We start from the raw sequence: 26,736 nt of genomic DNA on the forward strand, positions 1-26,736 counted from the left end.
TTATTTCTTTTTGAAGAGCTTGCGGAAGGAGCTCCGGAAACCCCCCTTGGGCTCGTGCCGCGGGTTGTGGTCGCTGAAGGATGTTTGCTCATTGTCATCCTTCTGGCAGAACCTGGTGTTGTCTTCTGCATGGAGCTCCTAAAAGGGAAAAGACAATTTAACCAGCATTTGCAACCTCACATCCTTGTCCCCTTCTCTCTCTCTCTCTCTCTCTCTGTGCTAGGAGGGACCTGGTGGGTGAGGAGGTGCTGGCAAGGCTGGGAGACAACAGGTCACTTGGGCCTTGGCAGCACTGGTACCTCTGCAGAGAGCTTTTTGCTGGCTCTGAGGCTGAGGCAGCGGCAGAGGAGCGGAAGGATAAACATTGTTAGAAGGAACTGAGCCTTCCTTGCTAAGCTTTTTGTTTAGGGGGAGCTTACTAGCCCCTTTTGCCAACGAGGGAGCAAGCCAGCATGGGGAGTTGAAGGAACTTCCCACCCTCTCCTTGCTCGTGAGCTCTGTTTACCCTAGGGCAGAGAGGCTTCAGGCTTCTTGAGCTGATACGGTGTGAAAGACTCTTCTGTTGGCTCTGCTGCTGCGTGGTTTTAGATCTGTGGGGCAGAAGGCTTCATTAGCACACACACCTTGCGGTAAATGTGCCACTAAAAGATCTCTTCCCCCTTTCAGGAGAGTGCCGAGTTCCTCTCAGCGAGGCTCTGGACAAGTCCCTTTTCTCCAGTTCTGCCCACCGTTGCCACGGTGGTCTCCTTTGCTCTGGGGGGGAAAGCGTGTCCTGCAGTTCTGGACTAGCTCCACATCTGCACCCTGCTGCGGGCCATAGCTCTGTGCAGGTGAGTGCCAAAGAGCTCACAGGCTCCTGTTCCTGGGGGGAACTGCGTCCCCGGGGCTCTTCTCCCTCTGCCTCATCTCCCCTGCTCAGCCGTCCACCACCTCCTTCACTCACTAGGCTCATTCTCTCTTTTCTTCCGAGGTTTCCTTGCCGTCTTTTCAGTCAGGCTGTTGGAACCTTCCTCCCATCATCATCTGCATCTACAGCCTCATCTGCATCTTGCCTCATTTTAACAGGAGGGTGTTTCTCCAGGCAGCACTGAGAGAACTAGCTACGCACCTCACAGCACCCTCGGCCTCTTCCCCAGGAAGTGTGAAGGGCATCTTCCCCCCGAACTGTGACAGCTCAAAGCTGATGCTGAACAGGCACTGCAGAGTACAGAAACATTGTTCCTGCAAGACCTGATGTCCCTGAAGCGATAGAGTGCCGCCTGCCACGCCAGTGGTTGTCTGAGGGTTTCTGTCTGTCGGTTTTCACACAAACTTCAGCATGGGTCTACTATCATTGCAACAAACACGGGTAAAACAAAACCTATGGACCAGATCCTTGCTGGTGTAAATGGGCCGAGTTCGGCCGAGTCGTGCTGCTTTACACCAGCTGAGGCTCTGATACGAAATCCATTGGTTTTCTTAACCCAGCGCTCCTCACAGCAGGTGGAAAGGCACCTTCTTAACTAGGTGCCACCCTATAGCACTGATTTCGAACAGCTTTGCGCATACTTCGTGACCCTGAGCAGATGCGTTTACTTGTGGGGGAAGCTCAGGGGCAGCTAGACACAGGAGAGGCTTGCTTGTCTCAAGGGTGTTCTAGCTGTCACTCAGCCGGCTGTGTGCCTCAAGCCCATGCTTGGCCCCCCCCAGGGGAAGACGTGTGTGAAAAGAAGCTGTCTTGTCCCTCCCTTGGGCATGTACATGCAGATGAGGACTTTGAATGTGTGGACTTGGAAGCTATTTTGGCATGTTCTGCCCTAACTGTATCTCAGATCTTTCTCCTGTTGCTGCTTCTGCACCACCACGTGCCTTTTTTTTTTTTTTTTTTCCTCCTCCTATTTAAGCCTCCTTACTTCCAAAAAGCTCTGTTTTTCACCCGCTCCTCTCTGTGGGGGGAAGTAGCTCCTTTGGGAGCTTCGAGATGAGGCTGAGATCATGTGAGGCTGGACATTCCTCTCCTGCTTCTGCTGCAGCCGGCTCCCGCTGCTGCTCCGTGTGCTGTAGAGTCTGGTGCTCACGCCCTCAGCGCTCCTCGGCAGCTCCTTCAGAGACCTGCTCAGCTGCTTGCCTTTGCTGTGGAACATCTCACGCTTGTAAGTACTGCTGCTTACAGGAGTGCAGCTTTTAGGCAATGGCTGTAAGGCATGATCTGTCCTCTCTGGTTCTGATGTGAAGTTAACAGGCCTAAGGAAGCAAATGTCTAAGCTGGACTCGGAAGAGGCCGGGGAGCAATTCTCAAAGAGAGTGAGGTTTTGGAAGGCATCATCTTCATAGGGGCCTGGCAGGGTGAAAACCTCCCCAGGGTAGTCAAACTCTTCGTAGCTTGGTGCAAAGTTCCTCGCATCCTGCAGCAGCTCCACAGAGGTCCTGATGGCTCTCTCGGTGTTTCCCACCGCATCAGCCGGTGGTGCTTCATACTCCATTTCAGGGATGGATTGTAAGGGGGTTGTCAGAGCCTTGAGTTCCTGCTCTGTGAGCTGAGAGGATGCAAGGATGTTGTCCGGCCTCTCATGTTTTCTACTTTCCATTTCCCAGTCAGGGGGCTTTACAGCCTGGATGTTCTCCATCACCGTTGGCTGGGGTTTCTTCATCTGGGGCATCAAATGCCTTAAAAATAAGAAACAAAACAAAACAAAAAAACAGAAGGAAGTGGAATACTGAAGGATGACCAAGAGGCAGCGTGATAAGTCCCCCCTCCCCTCGCTCCCCCAGCCCCATTCTCTTGCTTTTAAGGCCAAAAGGTATGTTCGTATCTTGGAGAACAGTCACAGAGCTGCCACTACTAGAAATTCCCTGGCTGGGTTAGCAGGAACAAACTTGCAGGGCTAGAACTGCTTATCCAGTAGCTTTGGCTGACTTTTGTACTCTACACCATGAAATTAATAGAAACGGAGATGAGAAGCCGACTGCTCCATCTCTCTCCTGTTCATCTGCGTTTTGGATTTTTACTTCCTTCTCTTTCTGTAACGTAAGGGCTGTGTCTTACTTTCCTGTGGTCTGATTGTCTTTTCAGGTGGACAGGGTTCCTCTCTTGGGTAGGGTGACTGTCCCCAGAAGTGTGTCAGGAGTACTTGGAGGGCTCTTACCCTCTGGGTGTTCCAGGTAAGTCAGCAGAGAGTACTGCGTTGGGTGAGGCATTAGGTGCAGGGTGTGCACCTCCACGGCCCTTAAGGAACACTGCGTAGGAAAGTGCCACTGCCATCTTCTGGGGACATAATGAATGGAGTGGGGGAACAGAAACCTTGCCATGTTCAAGATGTGCAGAGCTCTGCATCTGGGGCAAGATAACCCCACGCATCAGACCAGGCTGGGAGATTTGGGTTGAATAGCAGCGCTGGTATGAACTGGGGGTTACAGCCAGGGTAAAGGTGAGCTGACAACACGCTCTCGTGGCTGACAAGGCAAACCCTGACCTGAGCTGTATTAGGAGCTGCATGACCAGCCGAGACTGGGGAGTTATTCCCCCCGCCCCGCTTCTGTTCAGTGCTGATGAGGCTCCACCTGGACCCGTGTTGGGCCCTCAGTTCCGGGTGAATGTGGGGAAACGAGACGTGCCAGCCGAGGGTACCGAGATGGGGGCCTGGAGCATCGCGTCTGTGAGGGGAGGGAGATTGGCGTGGGTAGTCTGGTGAGAAGGAGGCTAGGGATTGATCTAATAACACTGCCACTTGAGAGGGACTCCCAATGATGAAGCCAAACTCCTCTTCTTAGTGTCAAATGATGTAAGGAAGCACAACAGCCACAAATTGCTGACATAAGAAAAAAGGCAAGTCTAGTGCGCTTCTCTGATCATCATCTCAGTCGGCTTGTATCAGTAGGCTAGAAATGGCCAAAGATTGCCAGGTGCTACCAGTAGCACTTTCTTGCATTAGTCTTGTGTCTGTTTGAACCCATTTGTACTTGCATCTTGTGATAGCAAGTCCCATCGCTCAATGATGTGCTGTGTGGAAAAGTATTTTATTTTTCTTCACTAGTCTGTGACCTTGGTCATGTTTCCCGGCTCTTGTAACGTTGACGGTGAATAATGCGGAGTGTTACTATGCACACCGCTGCCAGGCCTACACAAATACATGTCCTCCTTGGTACACTGTTAAGCCAGCTAGCAAGAGCCTTGACAGCCCTGGGTAGAGCTCTGAAATGTTTCCTGCTTGTAAGCCACATGGTAGTGGAGAGCAGGAAGGAGCCAGCCCTTCATCTCTCTATGCCGACACAGGGAGCAGTCCTGGGAATGAGAGTCTGTAACTGCCTAGTACCGCTGGCATAGATAGTATGGGTGAGGAGAGAGTTTTCAGCCTACTTTGAAAGCCTGCTACTAGGACAATAGGCTTACGGGGTTGTCGTGCCAGAGGAAGGTGCTGGTGGGAACGATTGTATTGTCTCTTCAGAGTGGATCCCGCTGTCCCGGATAGATGTTGCACTGGGTGTTGGCGAAACCTCTTGGCTCGTACACTGGGAGGTGAGACCTTTGTACAGCTTCACCAGGGATGACCTGAGGGAGGAGAAATCCATCGTCGTGCTAAGAAATAAGGCAGGGAATGAGCACGAGCATGTAGAATCACAGAAAACAGGGCTGGGAGGGACCTTAATATTCCCATTCACCTCTTCCCTCCCCAAGGAAGGACCTGTTCCACCTAGTCTGTCCCAGTCAGCAGGGCGTCCTGCTTTCTGTCCCGTTTTTAATGCCTCTCCCGACAGCAGTCCCTCCCCAGCAGTCTGCTCCAGCCCTTTACCACCCTCCACATTTGGAAGCTTCCCTTGAAGTTTGATCTTGTCCTACTCCCCCAATGAATCATCACAAGGAGCAAAGGCAACCAGATTTTGATTTTAGTAAAAAGTCTTGATTTCAGGGAACTCTTCTGAACCACCACTTGAGAATCTACATTCAGGGTCATTTCTATCACAGTTCATCTCAAACAGGTTATGGGAGGCTTTTGTTTCTCCCACTCCACTCCCCCAGTAAAAGAAGATAACACTATTCTTTCCCAATCTTAGCCTGTGAGGGCTTCAGGCAACAGTCTTGGCGTTCACCAGGGCCCCAAGCTGCCAAAGCAGCCAAGTCCCCATGTATTCTCCCACTGGGGAGTGACACTGCCATCAGCTTAAGGAATGAAATGTTCCCATGAAACACGTGGCTGCTATGTTTAGAAGGATTAAACTGATTTTCCTTTCACTCTCAAGAGTTAGGCAGAAGGGCCCACCCCAAATCTGACCTCAATGTGGAGGACAAATGCCAATAGTGGGCCTTCTCCAGCGTTCGTATGGAATGGGCTTTGTTTTATTGCAACAGAGCAATGTGCCTGTCGATCTTGCCAGGACCTAAATCCCTGTTTCCAAGCTTCCCCCGCACCTCCCTTTCCCTGGTGATCGAGAGAATGAGCTGATGTTGTGCTTACTTCTTCAGCTTTTTCCTCTTCTGTATAAGCAGGTCTTCATTGCATTGGAAGAGGAGGCTGTAGTGTGAGATGAAAACCCGGAGGCGCTGCACACACACCAGCAGCAGGTAATAGTCAGGATGCTCTTGCTCCGTGAACTTCAGGACGTTCTGGGGCACAGAGGAGAGCAGGCTGTTTGGAGGGTGTCCTAACCCTTTCTGGGGAGAAGGTGCTATTGGGACCATGGATTAGTGCTCTGGAGTGCCCATGGCACTGCCCTGTGGGAGCACGGTGGGAGCTCTTCTAGGCAGCACCAGTTTCTGAGGGACTTGGATGGGGCCTGCCTCCTGCTTACTCCAGTGCAAATACACAAGTAACCATGTAAACGTAATCATGGGATGTGTGGGTGATGCACTGGCTGAGTTTAGAACTGGATAAATAAACCGCTCTCTTGTTTTTATAGGGCTTGCTTTCTGTGTCATTTGCCTCGTCTGAACTGTTTTAGTACAATTCAGATAACCTCCCCGTGAACCAGAACTCTTAGCAGCAAGCTCTGTGTAAGAAAGGTTGTTGGGACCTAGGAGCCCGTAGCCCTCTCAGCCTCTCGGCTAACAGGCGTGTGGACCGCTCAGCAGAGAGGGCAGCTCTGTTACAGGGGTTAGGTCAGAGCTCGCAGTACGTGTGCCCCATCTCTGCCCTCCTGTTCTCCCAGAGCAGCAGGCAGAAGAGCTTGCAGCTTCCCAGGGGACAAAAGTTGGTTCTGTCAAGCCGAATGGAGAAACTGGCAAATAGAAGCAAGCTTCAGGTGAAAATGATGAAAATTAAGCTATTCTCAGCTGGCTTTCCCTTTCCAAGGTTTTTTTCAGAGAGCCCGCTGGGTTAGCCAGAAGCCCTGTACCTGTACAGGCCTTAATATCAGCTCCGAGTTAAAAGTCGTATGTTGTGATAAGAGTTCAACAAGACAGTTTTCATCCCGGGGCCCTACCTGTAGATGAATAAGGTATTCAGGGATTCGCTGGACTATATGGAAGAACAGAATGTAGAGATCAGACTTGATTTCTTCTTCTACCTGAAATAGAGAAAGCAACTTCAGAGTCTCTCCCAGCCATAAGACATGTCTGCTTCCAAATGGTTCTGGGGTTTAATGAGTAGTTACGCTGTAAGTAGTTACAACAGTTCACAGGAGCACGCCAGCCAAGTGGCAGTTGTGCGTGACAGTACCCCGGTCTTCCTCTTGCTTCTGGAAGGGATATTTGCAACTCCTTCCACCAGCAATACTAGTCCTAAGGATGGAATTCCTTAGGTTGGGGATTATCTATGAGGGACGCTGAGCCTAATTAAGTAGGGGTGTATGTTTAAAGTCAACTAGTTAAGTTTCATTGAAACCTCAGGTAGGTGCTGTTGTTTGGAATGAAGTTCTTAGTTTAGGCCCAAATGAATTGAACAAAATGAGACTGACTCCTAAATTAAGATGTCTTGGAAGCGAGCTAGTAGGGTACTTTAAAACTACCTTTATATTTAACTTTCATAGTTTAAACCAAGAATCAAGGGGGTGTGACCAAATACCTGAAGCTGAACAGTAGAGACTGTTTTCTCTCTAAAGCACTTACAGCCTCGCTCTTGGTCTCCCTGTTTGGATGAGTCCTCCATTTTCCATTTGCCTGGGATAGGTCTGGATAACATGTGCATAGGCAAGCTTTCTGGGAGGTTTGATCTGAGACATTATTTCATGTCACAGCAGAAATGCAGCTTTGGTTACACACAGTGATGAATACATTAAAGCTGCTTTTTGTAGGTGCGTGTCAGCCATGGCAACGTTCGGGAGATTGGCATTTGATAACAAGTGGATTGACGGAAGAGTCCTATCGTGGGCAGGCATAACAGGAAGAGATCCAGGCTTGCATGTTGCCATTACGTGTCTATGAAGCAGGCAGGAAGTTTACCTCCTTCAGGATCACCACATGGATCAGAGAGATGCATTCTGGCAGGTCCCTCAGGTAAGCGACATAGTAGTCCAGAAAATTATTCTTACAAAAGGAAAAAAGAAAAGAACAAAGAAATTTAAGAGAGATTCTTGGTCACGGAGCCAGCCAGAATGAGAAACTGTTGATTTCCCCACCATCACTCCTGGTAGCTCATCAGTGCAGCAGGGCTGCTAACTGTGTGAAGCTTTCAGGGCTCGGGACTTCTCGGGAAAGGCTGTTTAATAAAATGCGTTCAGCTGCTGAGCACAGTGTATAAAGCTGTATAGCAGATGGGAGGGGTAGAGAGGAGGAAGAAGCTTTTCTTATTTAAGACTCTTAAAATTTATGAAGTTTCAGATGAGTTTTTACTCATCCTTCCAGGAGAGGTCCCACTGCTTACCCGGGGTTGGGCAGACCTTCACCCTGAGAAGGAGGTGCTGTTTTACTTGGGGCTACAAAACCATATAGGATAAGGGGCCTGCCCACTCGCTTGTCGTAACTCTGAGCGAAGTGTGTTGGGGAAGGGGAACATAAGAAAACCACTCTTTTCACCCCCTCACTGTGAATATAGACATCCAAGCTGTCCAGGCTCATGTGTGGCTCCTGCAAGCCAAGTCGAGGTGTCGTGCATTTATTATAGGGCTGTGCTACGTGGCTGCATGCGCCCAGCTAGGTCTGGCATGTGGGCTCCCTGACCAACCAAGTAGTACAACAAAGGGGCTACCATGCGCCGGGACTCTTGCTCAGAGGAGGCTAGCTGAAAGGCCTTACCCTAGCCACAGCTTCCCAGCACAACCCCTCTGCTGCGAGGTACCTCGGCCCACCTGTGGGCCGTCAGCACAATATCACGAATCATAGCAGAAGAGTCCAGAGAGGTCTGTAACATACCTCATCATTCGTTAACTTCAGGAAGATGTCTCCTAGGATCCCTTGTCGTGGCCAGCTCAGGACTCGCTCCTGCAGAGCGTGAAGTAAATCGACATGCTGCTGGACCAGGTACCGCAAAGAGTTGGGGAAGAAACTGAAGGGAGACGATATCAGCCTGGTTACACAGAGTAGAAGCTCAGCCCTAAGCATGTACTGCTGAGGTGTGCATTCATGGGGGGTCAGCACAGACTTGCTTTAAACACAGGATTGCTAACTACTTCCATTGGAGTCCTGGCTGCACCAGGAAGCCCTATTTTGGCTGCTATGTATATGCAGGAACCCTTCCTGTAGGCTACTGGAGAGTGTTTTTGGAGGTTTCTTAGGCTGACTGTGCAGTGCATTGCGTAGCTGACCAGAATTTACAGAACTAAAAAACCCCAGGCAATGCCGCTGTGGCTAATGAAGCAGGACCATGGTCCTGAGCCATCCCATAGAGTGCTTGGAGGAGAGCTCCCCAGCTTTGTATGTTGTCTCATTTGTCAGGCCCTTTAACAAGCCAACCCTTTGATGCAGAGGTGGTCAAAATGTGCTACTGCCTTCCTGTCATTTCATGCTGATTTAATCCAGAATCAGAATGAAGATGTCAAATATTGCAGTACTTTGCCAGATGGAAAGGTCCCAGGGTAAAAGAATAAAAAGAAAAACTCACTTTGGTCTATCATGCTTCAGTTTAAACTGTGTGTGTCATGTAACTGCTTAAATGAGTCCACATCAACCCATGTACCACATGTCCCACAGCGGATTGCTGTCAAATGACTTCTAGGGACAGTGGGAAGAGCCAAAAAAGAGAGAGCTAGCAAGGACTGGGCTCCCCAAATGTGCTTAGGGGCTGGGAACTCCCAGGCCAAAGCTGAGTGAATGGGGAGAGCTGTAGGAGCTATCCCATCCTGGGAACTAACGCAGGGGATGGCCTTTGCCAAGAGCTGGGTTTAACTGCGAAGCTGGGTCAGTCCCACTGGTCTTGTGTCCGCGTGTAAATACATTTTTGTGTGTGTATGTATCGGTACCTGCTGGATGGCAGCCACTAGCCAGGGGCTTATGCCCACAGCAGCTTCTAGAGCTGGAGCTGTGGATTGGGAGAAGCAGGCAAAGAACGCACGAAGCTTTGTTCCCACCCAGGCAGGAGACATGCGAAAGAAGAACAGGAGACTGATGGGACTCAGAAGGAGACTGAAATGCAGTAGTAGTGAAACGGTTTGGGATGCAAGGTAGACAAGATGCAAGGACAGGCAGGAAAGTCTTTTGTCACTGCAAAAACCTTCCCCTGCCTCCAATTTTCAACTAGAAATAAGTTCTAAGTGTGGATGAGAGAAAAGTAGGAGAGAGGATGATGCAGAAAGAATATTGACTGAAGAAAACTCCCCAAAAGAGACACTAAATCAAATACCTTCTCTCCTTGGTGCTCCTTTTCACATCTGGCCCTTGCAATGTGGCCTTGATCTTCAGGATTAGGGAAAGGTTGATGACGTATTTCCTTTCTGACTCCAACAGCTCCAAAGCGATATTCTGCCTTTTGGCTTCCAGAAGATAAAATGGTTACGTTTAAAAATAAGGAAATGCTGACCTCAAGGACAGCCTTTTGTTAGACTGGTGATCTGATATTAAATCATGAAAAGGAGAAACTGTCGAAAAGTGGCACCAATGTCTTGTCTTCGTGTGTCTACTTTCCCCAAAATAAAAAATTCTAGCCTGATGCTACAGCCTCAGACATGACTGGAGCTGCGTTTTTCTAAGAAAGCTCCAAAGCAAATGTGTTTTCCCCTACGAATACCATTTTTTTCTACGAATAACAAAAGCAATCAAAGGCAAAACAACTCACAGGCAGTTTCCTGCAGAATGAGAAGTTGTATTTTTCACCTGCTTAAGCAACTGCACTGTCACAATCCCAACAGTACTCTGAACCTGCCGCGTCTTGGAAAGGAGAATTGGTATCCTGGGTGCAGAGCGATTCTGTCGCACCAGCAAATACAAAGGCCAGAAGTCTGGGAGACCGAGGCCCCGAGACATTCCCCCCTAGCAGGAGAAGCTGGCTTGTGTGTCTCCCTCTGTAAGAGTTGATTACTGACCAGCTCGCACCAACCGTGAATGCAGCTTTGAGCCTCTCTAGGCAGAGTTTTTCCACTCTGTCCTTACCAGCCAAAGAGGGTTCACATATAATGTTGTCTGCGGAGCTGTATCTGCTTTGGCCCATGTCCTTCCCTCTCTCCGGCTGCTCTTTGGAAATGTATTCATCTCCCCAGTCCTTGGCGTCCTTGGGCTGCTTCCACACTGTTGACGGCAGATGCAGTTTTGACTGTCCCTCTGTTGTCAAGGAAGGCTTGAGGCTGTCATCTGTCTCTATGGTTGCTCCTGCAATGACAAACTGCTGTAGGGGTCTTGACATCTCAGTTGACGGGTTATGCTACAGCAGGCAGCTAACCTGCATTATTATCTATTTGAAGTACTGGAAGGAGAGTTTGAAGCGTTCTTTGTGCTTCACAAGGGCTGTAGCCTTGTAGCGTTCATTTACAAACAGAAGTGCAGTTGGTGAGCACTTTGGCAGAATAAGGTTTGCGCTCTCCCAGCATTTATTTTCAGGCCAAATAAGGTCCAAAATTAGACACACGTTAGAAAAGAAAAAAACATATATTCCAAGTATGGTTGCACTTCAGGGGTTTGGGACACTTCAGGGCTTGGTAATATGACACTTATTGGCAGGTATTGTAGAAACAGAAAGCATTGTTGTAATTTGGATTTAAATGCTATTCTCAATGGATGTAAACTGTCATGGCTCTTAAAATTTCTGTAGTGTGATGTGATTATAGCAGCAGGACTGAGAGTCTGAGGCTGTTAAATCACAGAGAAGGGAGGGGAGGGTGCAGGTGCGTTAGAGCCATTGGGCTGGAATTGCTTTAATGCAAATATTTTGAATTTGGGTTGAAATGAACCATTTTCCATAGCTTTTGTTCTCTCTTTTTTTTCAAACGGATTCAAGCAAAAGAGCCATCCAGAACAGTGAGAGCTTGTAGTGAACAGTGCAAACATCTAATGGTTGTTCTCCTGTGTCCTTTTGCTGGCCAGGATCCTTAGTGTTCCCTTACTATTCCCTTACTATACCGTTCTCTTACTTCTGACCAATGTTTATTTTTGCCAGAAAAACTCCTCTGTTACTACTCAGACATGTCTGCAAGGAATCTGGAAGCTGGTGGGTGAATAAACAGCTCACCAGTTCTACTGGTGTGTAGTCACTGCAAAGACCATCTCTTCCCAAGTGGCAAAACGGCACTTTCGTTATTCTTTGCCATATCAGTAAGTGTCAGTTCTTCCTTTCTGCAAAGGCGCTTAGAACCTGCGAAAGCAGCAGCAGAAAGGCTTTCCCTGCCCAGTATCAATCCTCTGCATTGTCTGTCAGGTGTTTGGCACTTCAGGGACGCAGCTTTGCCCTCACACCTCAACTGCAAGCATGAAAATGGCAAAGTAAAAGACATTCCTGTGAAATGCGTTCCCTGAAAGCATTTCTTCAATGCCGTAAAGCAAGCACTCTAATTGAATCATTGCCCTACTGTTTTTTGACAGTATGGTATTTTCCTACCTGAACCTGCTACGACTTTCACGCTTCCTTCTCCCATGGGCATGATCCTGGTGTCGGACACTGTTGAAGAACAAAGGGAAACTTGACAAGAGAAGACAGCTGTAGACCAAGCCTCGTCCTGCCAAGCCCAGCCAGTGTGGTTAGATCCTCCAATCTTTCACATTTTTGCTATGGAAACACCCCTGTTAGATATTCCGCTAAGGAGGATCTTTACTCTTGTGGCTCTTGCCGCGGTCTTTGTTTCAGGAGCACCTTAGGCAGGCTAACGTGGACGTCCCTGTTGTGCTCGGTGCTGTGTGACCGCGGAGGAACGTGAGCAGTCTTGGCTTGCCCTTGCTCAGTAGGTGCACGTGGGGTAGAAGGCACCCGGCAGGCGGAACAAGAGGATGGAGGGCTGTCACAGAGACTTGGCTGCTATTTTGGGTGGAAAGGAGCTTGCTGAAGAGTGGAGGGGTGAGACGACTGGAAAGAAAGGGGCAGCGGGAGAAGTGGGTGAGAGAGGTGGATGTGCAAGAGGGATGTGAGGGAGAGGGCTAACATACCACCTCAGAGTAGGGTAGAGGGGGGCCATGGCTGGCCAGATTCTGAGCAGAACAGAGTAGAAAACAGCACATGCCTTTGTCGACATTTTAAATGTATATGTTTTTAGTGTCTTCCTACCTGAACAGTAAGAGAGACCAGTTTAGACCCCCAACGTTAATTATAGAAAAAATAAGCTCTGGTCCATCACCTTTTCTTTGATTCCAGCCTTCCCAAGTGTTTGGCAGTTGACAGTGTTTTCTTGGTCAAGGTGTAACCCTAACACCATGGGTTAGCAGCTTCCGCAGCTAACAAGGGGCAGAGATTCTCCTCCCAGTGTGTATATGCAGACACCCGGAGCCTACTGTGTGTACGTACCAGCTCCCACGTCCCCTTGTCAACTCGAACACTGGTATGGCCCCTTAATGACACCATGTGTTCCCTGTCAGCCCGGTCCCTGCGATCCTCCTCTCTGTGCCCGGCTCCCTTACATGGAAACAAATCCACAGGTTGTAGTATTTTTATCAGGAGCTCCGACTTGGCTCCGTGTCCGTGCCACTAGCATTACAGGGAAGAAGATCCAGCCTACTTCCCTTTCCTTGGAGGTAAGCAATGGCTTTTGGGGCAGTGCTCACAGAGCAGCATCTCCTGAATCCAGGCCAGCACCGAGGCTGCTATCCTGAGACACCGTGCCGAGGTGCGTGCGCAGACCCAGCAGCAGTGCTGCCGAGGGGAGCACCCCCTTCCCTTTTTGTGCTGCTGGTACCTGAGGAAAACTTGGTGTCCTCTTACCCTAGTGACCTTTTTGGGGATTTTTTTTCCTGAGGAAGGCGCTGCATTTGCCTACTCTTATTTCCTACCTTTTTCGTAAGTCACGTTGTGTAAAAGACTTGTAAAATCTTCATTGATCAGCACAGGTTCTGGGAGGTTAATGGATCGAAATGGGCTGCCCTGGAGAGGTGTAGGCACTGTCTGTGACCCATGATCATCCTTCTGTGCTCTTCTGTACAAATACAAAGAATGAGACCGTTGGAAAGTACGAATGCTACAGGTGAAGCTCCTACACTACAGTTGTGGCAGACACCAGCATAAGTACAAGCACAGAATCAGCAGTAGGACAACTCCAGCAGAGACTGGGAAAGGAGTTGGCTTTGATGGAGTTGGCTTTGACGCAGTGCATGAACAATGTTCTGCAAGTAACTTCCACTGGCTATAGGAGAAGGTTATTTCAGATCTGTTCTTTTGCAGAGCATATTTCATCTGATTAAACGACTTAAGTTAACTAAGGGGCTCGCCTAGATTTGGAAGGTGTTTGCATCAAGGCAGCTGGACACCCATCATCAAAACTCTGTTTTCAGGAGGAGGCTAATCGGGGCCAAGGCGGACGAGCCGTCTGCTTCATCGCAGCAACAGCGTGGCCCAGCAGTGTGCACACATGCTCCTGCATGACCCTGCTCAGAGAAGAAGAGGCTGGTGACAGGAAAGCAGAGCGTGACTGCACCATCAGGAGCCTGCTGAGTCCTGCACGCTTGGAAGGGGAAGCTGCAGTGCTAGTGTCTGGATGGGGGTGGCTTAGCAATAGCTTGTAGTGGTGAAGGCTCCTGCCTTTCAACAATATTCCCGCCCCAGCGCGTCTCTAGCAGGTCTGTGTGTTTCACCAGGCCCTGGTTTCCCTGATTGCTGCTGGGGCTATTTTGCTGTTGGGGTCCCAGCGAGGTGGTGGTGGTTTTCTGCTGCGTTTGCTCTGCGGGGTATATGTCTAAAAGCCTGACATGAACTGAAGGCTAGAGCTTCCAGTAATAATCAGGGTTCATACACGTGTCCAGCCAGGAAAAGATTAAGAAATTAAGCTATAAGGAACTGAACAAAATGACACTACTGCTAATTAGCACTTCCGGAGCCCTGGAGTTCGGGCCCTTACTTAGCTTTCACTTTCCGTGATTCCCGCCGCTTCTCTTGCTGCAGCTGCTCGATTTTCTGTTGCATTTCCTCCTGCTTGGCACTGATTTCTTCAATCATTGACTTTGCATCGCTGAGCTCCTCCTGAGAAACAGGCAAAAGCACAGCATTCCCAGGGTGCCCATCAGCCTTACATTGCACAGCTTTGAACGCTGGCTGGTGTGCACTGGAGATGCTTCAGGGTGCTGCGGAGAGTGGCTCTGTGATTAGACACTCTTCCTGTGTGATACATGCCACGCACAGCACGGCAATCCTGAATTCAACTACAGGCAACTCACCCAAGCCAGCGTGATGTCGCTTGGGTAAGGCACTGGTGGGAGATGGAGACATAGGGCTTCATCCACCACCAGTTGAAAGCACGGGGAGGGCTCCTGCCTTTAATGGCGTTTGGAGGTGGGCCTGAGGAAGCACGTTTCCCTCTGCAGTTCTCCAGCGTGTGTATTCACATATTGCACTTGGTTCAGGTCCCAGTGTGATCACTCACATGTATAAGCTTTTGCCAGTCAGGCCTTGGAGCGGCCTTTTTAGCCTGGTTTCCTAAGGAAATGAGGCCCTCTGTAACCTCCCTGTCAGCACGTCCTCCCCCAGGCAGTTTCAGCCGAGCCTTACTTGGATGTAGAGCGCTCTCATGCATGAAGTTCCTGCGGGTTTCATCAATGTGAGCAGCAATGGAGGAGGGAGACTCAAGAATTTCTTGTAAATCAAAGAAGAGGGATTTTTCCCCAAGCAAGGAGGTGGCTTCACTGGGAGCTCAACGTTTGGACAGTCAACATGGGCATGAGGCAGAGGGAGAGCAGCCTTCGCCTCTCCTGTTGCTTGCATAATTCCTTGTGTCTGGATTTTTAAAACCCCTTTTCCTCCTCTAACAACATCCTGGATAACCCTGCCTCTGGTTGCTTTGAGACCTCTGCGATGTGCCCTTACACTTCTTGTCTGCCTTGCTCATCTGGGACCACAGGGCTCCTTCTGCCCGGTGCCATCTGTCTCTCCCTGTCGCAGGGTCAGTAACGGGCTTTTCCAGTAAGCAGCCCTCTTTAACTTCACAAGGTATTATTGACTCAGCAAAACCCCATGGGGAAAATTTACCATAAAAACAATAAAACAGTTCCTCTGCCTGCCTGCTCACAGGCAGTCATCCAGTTTCTGCATGGAGACGCTGGCTGGTTTAAAGCGTACATCAAGCCTTCTTGCTAGGCTCTCTCTCCAGTCCTTTGTCTTTATCCTCTTGGGCCGGATCAAACCAGGCAGCACTTCCTCCCAGCCGTGTGGGAATGCAACTTCAAAAGGCTTTAGGGTTTTGTGTTAATTCCCCGCTCCCCAGTGGCTTTCGTTCCTGCAGGAAATGCAGGAGACCTGACCCAGGGAGAGGTATGGCACCGTGGCCCAGCGGCAGCCTGTGAACAGGCCGTACGCCCATTGCATGTGCAGCCCAGAGCAAGGGTTGTTTGTGCCCAGGGCAGCTCGCAGCGCTGCCTCGTGGCCCATCGAGAAGGCTAAACAGGCCAGGGCATGGGTTACGTTTGGGTTGGAGTAGTGGGGGGAGACACAAAGCCAAAGGAAATGCACCAGATACATCTGAAACGATTGCCAGCTTATTTTTCTTTGCAAAGCAGGAAGGACTGATGGAGGCAGGGGAATGCTGCCCGCCCGTCACCCCAGCTAATGCGGCAGGTATGCAGCCCCCCCGCCGGTCACACTCCTACCTTGAATGTGTTGAGGGAATTCTTCATCTCGGCCACTTTCTCTTCCATGGCACAGCGGCAGCTCTTGACCTTCTCCTCCAGGGCGTACTCGCCATGCTGGATTCGCGACAGCTCCTGCATCGCTTCTGTGAAACCCGCCTTCAACTCAGAGGCTAATGCCTGCAACTAGAGGAACCACAAACACGGTGGGTTCAGTCCCTCCTCCCAGATGCAGGTGGCTGTGTCCCCGAGGGTCACCTATGGTTCAGAGTGGCATGAAGGCTGGGTGTAACCCATCCTGTAAGGTGCTGTCCTCTTTCTCCTCCTCCTGTCATGGCTGGGAGACATGGGGGGAGGTTCGGCCCCTGCTGCAGCCTCAGTATAGGGTAGGAGGTGTTTGTCTTGGGCAGTCAATGTGCCCCTTTTTAGACTTTGAGAGTTTTTCCAGGCTCCCTGGCAGTTTGCAGCCTGTCAGTCTGTAGAAGGAGAGGACAGCCTGAAACATGCCAAGAAGGTTTGCAATAACAGCAGCCAGATTATCAATCCCCAAAGCAGCTGAGCAATCAAGAACATGTCTGGTTTTGAGCAAGTCCTCCTCCCCCACATGCTCGTGGGGCTGACGCTCTCCCCAGACGGGTCTAACACCACCTCGCTCTCCAGGGGCTGTGGAGAAGCTCTGTCCTTGGTCAGCAGACCCTTTCCAGGGAAGGAGGCAGCTCTTTAACTGGTGATGGGGAGGGAGCGGGAGGTTTTCCCCTGGCATACAGCGACACTGTGCCCACTCTCCCTGTTTTCCATCCCTAGAGGCCCTGGCGCTGCTGGAAGAGCTCACAACCTAAGCTGGAGGCAGCCGGTTGATAGCCGGGCGAAGCAGGAGACAGACCGGGGCGAGCCAGGCTGGCACAGCGAGCAGACAAGGCAGGTGTGGAGGTGGGCAGTGAGGGGAGGTAGGCGGCTTGCGGAGGGCTAAGCGGGGACACCCTCTTCGGGGGCAGCTCGGGCTGGCGCCCCTGAACTCTGCCCCCGCTGCTGTGAGCAAGGCGCTTGTTCTGCTGGCGCAAAGCCCACAGCGAGGTCGCGGCCCAAGGCGCTTCGGTACCAGTGGTTTTTACCTTTACAACAGAAATTCGGCCTAACATCTGGTTATAAACTGAGTCCAAAACTGGAGCACTGATGGTAAGAGGACAGCCACCCCGGGGAACTCAGGCGCTTGAGTCCTGTAAATGGAGCAGAGATGGCTTCCGATACCTCGGGGCAATGGCATGCACCATCCTCCTCTGATCAAGACTGGCAGCGTCTTTACAGAGGACGTCTGCCTGACATCCCCACTCCTACCCCAGTGCTTACCCCACAGTCCCCAGTCTGGTCTGGCTGGACACACATTTCCAGAGCTGCCTGGGTAGGAGGAGCGGGACTGACAGGAGCTGGGACAGGGCAGAGGGGAGCAGGAGGCTGAGGACATCTTCCCTCCTCAGGCAGTCAACCCTGACTCCCCAAGCCAGCTGGATCTCCAGACCCCTTGGTTTGACCCCTTCACCCACCCTTTCTGGCCACAGTGGACACCTTCCCGTGACACTCGCGTGTCACAAGAATTGTCACCCTGTGACCTGTGAGTGTCGCCTGAAGGGTTAGAGGGGCTGCCTGGGGCCATGGCTGCTTAGGGAGACAATGACCATACTGCTTCCGATATCTCAGCCTAGGGGGGGGTGAGCCAGATGGTCTTAGCATCATCAGACATCCTAACATACATGTCTGGAGAAGTGGGGGGGATATAAAGTAGTGCAACTGTGCAAAATGTTCATGTTCCCATCCCTGCTCACAGGTTCTTGCCACACTTCCACACTGAGCTGACGTTGCCGAGGCAGAGTCTCCCTGCTAGCCTACATCGCACACTTTCCTCCAAGTGAAAAGGGGTGATTTGTCAGATCCGTCCCTTCCAACTGAAATATGCTATTCTATCCTATCCTATCCTATCCTATGCTATCCATTTTAGAGATCCACTTCAGGATGGAGATGTCACAGCCTCAAGTCTTGCTAGCAGTGGAGCAGACCAGAAGCTGGCCCTGGAGATAACAATGTCTGTGGAGAATAAACCCAAAATGAAATGTTTCTGCCCACAAGCCTGGCCATATCCTCCTCAGATGCTTCCAGAAAGGGGGTAAACTAGACTGATCCTTTCTGAAGGGTACAGGGATGGGAGTCACTGCTGATCTAGAGGTTTCAGAGTCAAAAAAAGGGACCACTGCAGAGACTTTCGTGTCCATGTGCACCGAAACGCTCTGTGAAGGCAGAGTTCAGGCAGCCAAAAGAAAGATTTAGACTAGAGGCTGGACTAAAATATCCTCCGCATTTAAGAGCAGAGAGTCACGTGTTATTTTGGGGTTCACTGTTGGCCAGTCTCTGCTTTTGGAGTCACAGTGCTAGCTTGATTTCTTTGTGTATCCTTCCCAGTGCTCCAGACCCCAGCCTGGGTCTGTCCTGCCCGGTACATCCTTCCTCAGCCCCATGCAGCTTGCAGTGGCTATTTCCAACACTGAAATGCATCTTACACTCGCATTTCCCTTTGTTGCAGCTTGATGGATGAAAGCAGCCAGCAACACCAATCAGCCACATCTGCCACGGCTCGTATGGCTGGACATGAAGTGCTGAAACCCTGAGAACTCCCTCCTCTGCTGCTCAGAGCATAGAAAGGAAACACAAACAGCCTTGTGGCATTGGATGCACATTTGATCCAAAATTGAGTGGAGTGGTGCAGGAAAAACACATTATCTTTGAACTCCTGCCAAGCACAGTGTAGTGCTTGAGCTATGGATTTTAGTTTGAGCTCGTCTCTAATGACAAGCTGTAGAAAACCATCCTTTAAATCCCATGGGCTGCTAGAAAAAATGGAAGCTGTTGAAACATCAGCTCATGCTTACATCTTGCCCGAGTGATTATGCCTACAGGACCAGGGAGACATTTCACAGGTTGGTGAACCCCTGGAAAGTCAAGCCAATTCAGTGTTTCTAACGTTTCGGAAGTGCAACACATACCAAAAAAGACAGATTTTATACTACCAAGGAAACTTGGCAACAGTTTAACTGTAATGTGTTGCCCTGGCTCACCTATTCATGGGAATAAATACACCCCTTAACACTTAAGTTGTGGAAGTTAAGGAACACACCTTAGCAACTTAAGTTGAACTACCTAATGCCTGGAGGATAAATGGATCTGCACAGTCACAGGGAGTCCTTAGAACCTCTCCAAGAACTGTTCAAAAAAAGCATTTAGGCATCTAAATAATTTAGTATGAGAGACACTTTTCAGCCCCCACCTGCCTTTGGAGTGTGGCCCTCAAACCTGACAAAGCAATGCAGTGAGGGATCCAGCGCCATGCATCTGTAGCAGATTATGTCTTTCTTGGGGGCCACGACTCCCATTTGACCTGCTGCCCTGATGCTTTTCAGGTCTGTGTGGAAAAAACATGCAAGTAAAATCTCTAGCGAGACCAAGTAACTGTGCTGTGCTCTGGGGGTAGTTGCCCATGGGGAAATGAAGGATCCTCCTCCCCTCTTTGCATGACACTGATTAATAGGACACTGAGAAGCAGTCACTTGTGACTCTCACTTGTCCTCCAGCCCAACGAGAATACCAACACTCTGTCAAAGTCCACCTGGAGAGGGGAGCAAGCGTTTCCCGACACGGAGCGGGGAACCGTGACCATGTGGAGGAAGTAATGGTGGCTAGAGAGGAGAAGGGTGAGATCGGAAGACATACAAGGAGCATTTCTTAGCCTGGTTTTGACTTTACTTTGCAAGAGTATATATATATATAGTATATATTTTTTTTTATATATGTATAATGGCTGTGAAATCTCCTTTGCTGAGCCTCTACTCTTGTCTCACCCGCTGTACTGGCCCCAAGGGTGAGCAGGACTGATGCTGCTTCCAGGACCAGAGGCAGCAAAAGTGCGGAGCCTCCCCATCCTCCCTTGGCAGGTGCCAGCAATTTGAGCCGTTTGCAGAAGTCAGTGACCGTCCCTGCAGCCTAAAGCTTTGTTCAGACTTTGGGGCAGCTCAGGGAAGGCGGTCATGGCTAGGAGACGGGGGTGGCTTATGAAAGGAAGGGCTGGGGTGGAACGCAGAGGGCAGAGCCTTGATGAGCTGGGTTTACCGCCCTGGCTGCCACTGAGAGGGAACCCTTGCTTCCATGAGTAGCTGTGTCCCCACATCTCTCCCCCAGAACTGGCCAGGCCGTCCAGGGCTCTGTGTCTCCAAAGGGATGGCTGTTTGCATCTGCCGCCCTTGGCAGCTGCCTAGGGTCCTTACACCAGAACAGGGCTCGCTCTCGGGGACCCTGAGCTGAAGGTTGTCAAAACTAGTAGAAAACAGGTTCATGATGAAGAAATACTGCACAGGAATAATTCTGCTGTTATAAATATATCCTAGAAAAGAGCAAAGCCTTCTGTGGCCACGAAGGAGTACTGTTTGTGTTACTTCCCCAGCTTATCTAGTGTCCATCACTTTGCACATCTTCTTACGTAGCTGATCTGAAGAAGGAAGTAAACATTGTGTCACCCAAAAGAGGGCTGCCTGAGGACACTGCCTGAAACTAATCTGGCACAGAGTCCAACACTTGCCACAAAGCCTGGATCTGATTTTTCTGAGCTGCGTGATGCATGCTTTTACTAGGGAATGACTAATTTCTAGCACAGCTACTAACTCCTACGTTTAAGGGCAGCGCTTCTACAGCCAAGCTTTAGGAAGGCTTGCAATGCCTCGTAGCAGGAAAGAGCAGAGCTGTGCTGATTTACAGTGAAAGAGAACATGGCCCTAGGAGCATATCCAGTATTTCTATTCTTAGGCAAGGATGGTAGGAATGAAGGCAGAGCAGCAGGGTAAGGACAGAAGAGAAGGATGGAGATACCTAAAGGGGGCTGCAAGCACTTAGCAGCTCTCGTTTCACATCTGTGCAGCCTTGTTTGGGAGCTGCAGTGTCCATAGGGCCCTCACTGACGCAGAAGGGGACAGCCAGCTGGCAGCTTTCATTTAAAGGATTCCTTAGGGTACCCACATCTCAGCTGGGTTTTTCTGGAAAGCAACACGTGTGCGTGGTGTTCCCAGCACGCTGTCCCAACAGCTTTCTGTGCAGGTTGGATCCACTGTGCTGGGCCCTTCTGCAACCCAGTCACAGCTCCTGCTTGGAGCTGTCTGGTTGGGAAAAGAGGATGAGATGAGAGAAGCGCTGACTAGTTAATGGAAAGCAGCGTCTTCTCCACTTGCCATGGTGCGCTTACAACTAATTAGTGTTGCAACGATGACAAGGGACGTCTCAAATAGTCGGGGTTTCCAGTTCAGGGATATGTTTCTCTTTCAGAGTACGGTTCCATATTGAACCGGACCAAAGTTTAAAGTGCTCAAAACTCTGTTGCGTTTCCTGCAGACTGGAAATGCGTAGGAAACATCACTGTGGAAACACTGAAACTGCGTCTTACAGGAAGGATGCTCCCTGGGCTGTGGTATAGACAATCTTGTTGCATTCGTGGTGGCTAATTGCAGCAAGAACGTCAACTCAAAGAGCAGCCACAGAGCTCTGGAAGTCCTGATCACCTTGAGCCAACGTGGGCTCAAAGACAGGGTTTCCAAGCTCCTGGCTGGGGAGACATGCAGCAAGACTCAACGCTCTGGCCGGCCCGGCTGCTCTGGATTATCAGGCAAGAAGAGCATCCCGTGGTCCAAGGAGCTGTGAGGCTGCCAGGATAACCCAGAGCTCCCCAGGAAACTTGCCCCCCTGCTGGGGAAGACCCCCCCCCCCCCCCACCCCATGTCAATCAACACGTCCTTGCTCCTGGGACCGTTCGTTGGGTTTGGTGAAATCTCGTCAGAGCTCAGCCATGAAATCTCCCTCTGGCCCAGTGAATTGGCATTCTCTAACTGGTGCTAGTGATGCCAGCTAGTTAATCAGCTGAGCTCACGAATCACCTGTCCGAACACAACTGGTTGTGAGCAGAGAAATTTTACTCAAGTGTCTTTTAAGATGAGGCCCAAGATGTGATATGTATGATATTTATTCATGCAGTGTGCACATTTTTGTTGCCATGTTCCTTGTAAGTGCCTACATTTTTCCTTCCACTTAATTTAGCTTTTTAACTACTGTTTATCTATTAGTAACTCTTTAAACTCTTGGAGTCATTTAGGGCATTTTGCTCATCTTTACCTGGGAAATCTGTGTTGCAGGAGTACTCACAGGCACACTTTCAGTCTCTCCTGTGGGAATAAAGAACTTCAGTCAATTAAAATGACTTATTATGGTTGCTATAAATAACTGGAACAGAGGGTTTGAAGTCCCTCTTGAGGTACAAATCAGTTTTAAAGGACTCAAGTCTCACTTTAGGAGGTATGCACACCATATCATTTGTAAAATAAGCTGCAATTATAAAACAGGAATGGCTCACTTAAATCAGACATTAAATTCACCTCATTTGCTGTCCTATGTCTGTCCAAAGCTGATCCATGCAAAGAGGTGAGAAACATTGTATGTGCAATTAGGACTAAATTGCTCCCTGTGAAGTTCAGTTCTGCGTACCAGCCTTAAGTAACAGTTTGGGTTTTTTCCCCTAAAGCATTACTGGTCCATCTCTCGTCTGAAATTGTGAGTTTAATCTACTATATTTGTACGTATTTCTATTATCTCCACAAAAGGCTGCTCTGATCTGTATATTTTAAGCCCTAAGTTATATTCTGTCGCAATGCATTCCAAGCAGTCATCACGTCTTTCATAACACCAAAAAAATACATCTTTTCATCAGTTTCATCATTCCTAGGTTTTTGTGGCATCGTGATCCCACCTGATCTTGTACAATGGAGCTAGACTGAACATTTCTGAAACAGACTTAGGTCATGGAGGAGCTTATATCTATTTTGCAGAAGTGTTTTGGACACTGCAGAGGCATTATATCTAGGCATTAATGGGTTCTTGACTGAAACCAAAAAATCTATTATTTCCTCTTCTAACATTGTCTTTTCTGAGCAGAAACCTTCAGGTATCCAACAGAAATTATCGCTGGTTGTGCCGCCATTGCACTTTGAGGGAATTGCAGTCCAATGGCCATCGGTTCCCATGTTATTCCCTACGTCAGGCTCCCTGGCTGGCCTTCACTCCCAGGAATCGCCACGCCACCCAGCTCCTCGTCTGGATCGCCTCCCCTGGCAATGTCACTTCATGAGGTGGGTTTTCTCTTGCCTCCAAGAATTTGCTTCACCCATCTCTGCTGTCACTTGCAGACATGACCGGTGACCCCCTGCCCAATTCTCGGGGCAGCCAAGCTCTCTCTTTCCATGCTGGCTGCAGATGCTCGGTGCCTTACCCACCTGGGCCTTTAAGACCACAGAAATTCAGTCCTGCAGAGGCTTGAAAAGGGCGCAGGGAGGACTTTATGCAGTCATGCATGAAGTGGAAAGCTCAAGCCTGGAAGTCAGAGCTTAACAAGGCACAGCTACGTTCTGATTTCTTTACCCCTGAGGGGGAATATGGGTTACTGCCAAGGGCACCTATGAATTGGCCCTGTTCTGGTCTCTAGGATTTGTCCTGATTCAGAGGAACGTGAGCAAATTCCCCAGCGACTCGCAGAAGTGGGAGGCAGAGGAGGAGAGGCCGTGTGCCCCTCTCTGCCCGTGTGCCACTTTCTCCCCGTGCTGGCTGGTCTCGCAGCCGTGGGGTTGGGTAGCAGGGTCAGACACTGACCCTCTGGGGAATATCCTTTGAGATTCCTCCTGGGGAAAACAAGGGGCAGCAGACTGACTGGGAGAAGTAGCCATGACCCCAAACTGCTGGCTGCTTGGGGTCAAAACTCATCAGCCAGCCTGCACCAAGTCCCGTGTTTCATCTTTTAAATGACAGGTTGTTTTCATTTTCAGCTTTGGCCCTTCTGGGTCTTTTTTTGGATTTTCTCTGCAACCCCACGAACTAGAAACTGACTTTTGGCCTGAAGTGAATGAGGAAGCTTTCTCATGATGCCTGGAGTTGAGGCTTGAGAAGGCAGCCAGTGTGCACTGCGATCCTCCTGAATCAAGAAAACTGAGGTACGTGTCTGTTCTGATGTAAATATTACTGCTGGACTCTGGATAGGAACGACTGACCCGAAAAGAGCAAGGGGACATGTTTCTTAATTAATAGCACAATACAGACCAGATGCTGGGAGGACAGGGAGATGCAGTTTTTGCAAAGTGGTGGACATAGTGAATGCTGAGCTTTGTGAAGGGCTAGAGGTGTCAGGTAGAAGCACGGCACAGCCAGTAAGAGCCATGGTCTCTCCTCACATTTTCTTTGGGTGTTTTTCAATCATCTGATATATAACATAGCGGGCTTGACCCAAGTCCTGCAGAGGTCTGTAGGGATCTTTCATTTGGGTTTGGATACGGAGCAGTCTGTACTGTCCTTGGACACACTCCAAGTGAGGAACTGCTCCTGGGCAAGACCAGAAGAGGGGAGAGGATCCCTGCTACTGCGATTTTAGCTCCCACCTTTGCCATGAGCATGCGCAGAAGCGCTCTCTGCACATACCCAGTCAAAACCCGGATCATTTCTATAAAGTCACTGCCAAGAGCTGGAGCAGAGGAGACTCCTCACAGTTGCACTGTGGGAAGCAAGGGGCTTGGTGGTTATCTCCCAATTTCTGCAGTGAACGTCTGCAGCCCATGGGGGCATACCAATTAATTGGAAAAAATCCCTGAGTTAATTTCCTTTTCAGCCTGCTGTAGTGCAGGGGCCTAGGTACACAGCCCTAATTTAGTCAAACTAGAATAAAAATAATAGAGAAATTAACTCTTTCGTTACCTAAGCCATGAATGAATGTTGGCACCACCAAGCATCTTTGAAGAGGGAAGGAGATGGTCCAGGCTCTCTCCTGAGCTGGCAGTTATGGGCACTCCTAAAGCTGCTCCCCCTGCTCCTCATAGTTTCCAGAGTTCCTCAGCATATGGACACAGTCACCTCTGAGGTGGCGAGGCAGAGCACAGTGCTGCAAGGGGTTTGGGGTGGAAAGCAAGTACCACCAGCCCCACAGTCCTCTGCAAGAAGAATATCTAAAGCCGATAACTCCTAAAACCCTGGACCTGAAACCCCTGAGCTTTGCAGACTTCCTAGAAGTGCTGCTGACTCTAGGACTGGTTGCATGCAAGCAGTGTGGCCTGGATACATCTCGATGCTTGCAAGATGGGGACTGGTGCAGAAGTCTGGGTTGTGGCACTGCCATGAACAAGAACCCCTTGCAACAAAGCACGTGGGGTAGAGAAGCAGATCCTCATCACAGTGCCCTTGTGTAAGACGTAGCTTTTGACAGTTGGAAGTCTCTGTACATCTCAAGGCAGAGGTGGGTCCGAGGCAAAAGAGGGGAATGACTTCCTACATTGGACATTAAATATGCCACAGGATTATTTTCCAGAGGAGAGAGGGAGGTGTTTCTAAAATAAGAGATAAAAACTTCAACCCCCAGATATTTCTATGAAACTAAAAGAAGGGAACATTTGCCCACAGCTGCCGTGGCTGAGAGGTGCTCTCAGGGGGCTGGCCGGCGGCTGCCAACAGACAGGTCATATGAGAGCAGGTTTCTTCCTTGCTGTCTTTCATACTATCAAGAAGTGAAATAAGAGGATGCTTTACCTTCTTGTTTGTTTGAGTCCATGGCTGCTATAGGGTGTGCGTCCTCGTAGGGACTCCTGTCCTCACTCTGGAGGGTTCTGGCTGGTCACTGGGAACATCCCATGGCTTAGAGCTGCCCACATGTGAGCCCTGCGATGGGTCAGCTGGTCTGAACCCTGAGTGCAGAAAGATGCAGAAAGGATTTATTGAGCAGAGATGCTCAAAGTTCAGAAAACAGAGGGAGGAAAGGGATTTGAGCGGGAATGAGGCATCCTAAAGGTTTGTTTGGGTTCACAGTGCCTCCACAAGCAGAGTGGGCGCCAGTACAAACACTTCCCTCCCAGCCCAAGGCCATTTGTGCTTACGTGGATGGGTGATTAAGAGGTACTGTGAAATCCCACAGAGACTATTTGCTCAGCAAGATGCTTCTTGTATGAACACAGAAGCAAAATGAGATGTATTTCGAATGGCACATGAACATCTTGCATGGGTGCTCTGCATCAAAGAACCAGCTTTTTGCTATGCAACTAAATCACCCAGAATGTCCTCCAAACTTGTGTTTGGGCCACAAAGATATTGACTTCACAATGCTGCTGCACAATCCTGCCAGCGCTTTTGGAGGCACTCGTGCTGCCATGCCTGCTTACTCTGTCAGTTGTCTCCCTGACTTTTGGAGGCACAGGGGTGCTGCAAGGCGCCTTGATGAGGAGAGCTGCGGCCTCTCTGGAAACCAGGGCCGACAGAGCATGATCCCATGCCCAAGTCACTCCCTTGGTAAAGCATCTCATCAGCCTGGTAATGGGGTTAGGACCTCGGGAACAGTCTTAAGATAATGCCTTATTAATGACGCAGGCAGAACCCCAGAAAAATGGATTGCACCAGCTCACGCTTCTCTTATCAGTATGGGCACTGCCCCACATCCACGCTTCCTCTCCCCAGGGTTTAATTCAAGTCTGCTTTTGTCCAGCCTTACTAGATGTGATTTAGGAGTCTAGAATAACCTCCCACCTTCATTCCTGTTTGACATAGATATGCCCAAGGCTGATGTGAGTTATCATTAGCTTTGCTAATGGGATTGGAGGGGC

The 26,736-nt window shown here is 49.8% G+C and overlaps 1 protein-coding gene across 1 annotated transcript; it reads right to left on the reverse strand.

Moving 5' to 3' along the window:
- ARHGEF33 (Rho guanine nucleotide exchange factor 33) lies at positions 1–25,694 on the reverse strand. The gene is made up of 16 exons (XM_059828509.1): positions 25,673–25,694; positions 22,229–22,278; positions 21,175–21,222; positions 16,055–16,219; positions 14,314–14,435; positions 13,253–13,395; positions 11,874–11,933; positions 10,436–10,651; positions 9,690–9,819; positions 8,264–8,396; positions 7,355–7,438; positions 6,397–6,480; positions 5,433–5,581; positions 4,370–4,555; positions 1,893–2,646; positions 1–138 (listed from the first exon to the last, which is right to left on the reverse strand). The coding sequence occupies exons 1-16, from the start codon at positions 25,692–25,694 to the stop codon at positions 1–3; spliced, it is 2,484 nt and encodes an 827-aa protein (XP_059684492.1).
- Between the last annotated feature and the right edge of the window lie 1,042 nt (positions 25,695–26,736).

Source organism: Gavia stellata, chromosome 23 (assembly GCF_030936135.1).
Source record: "Gavia stellata isolate bGavSte3 chromosome 23, bGavSte3.hap2, whole genome shotgun sequence".
NCBI classification, from domain to species: domain Eukaryota; kingdom Metazoa; phylum Chordata; class Aves; order Gaviiformes; family Gaviidae; genus Gavia; species Gavia stellata.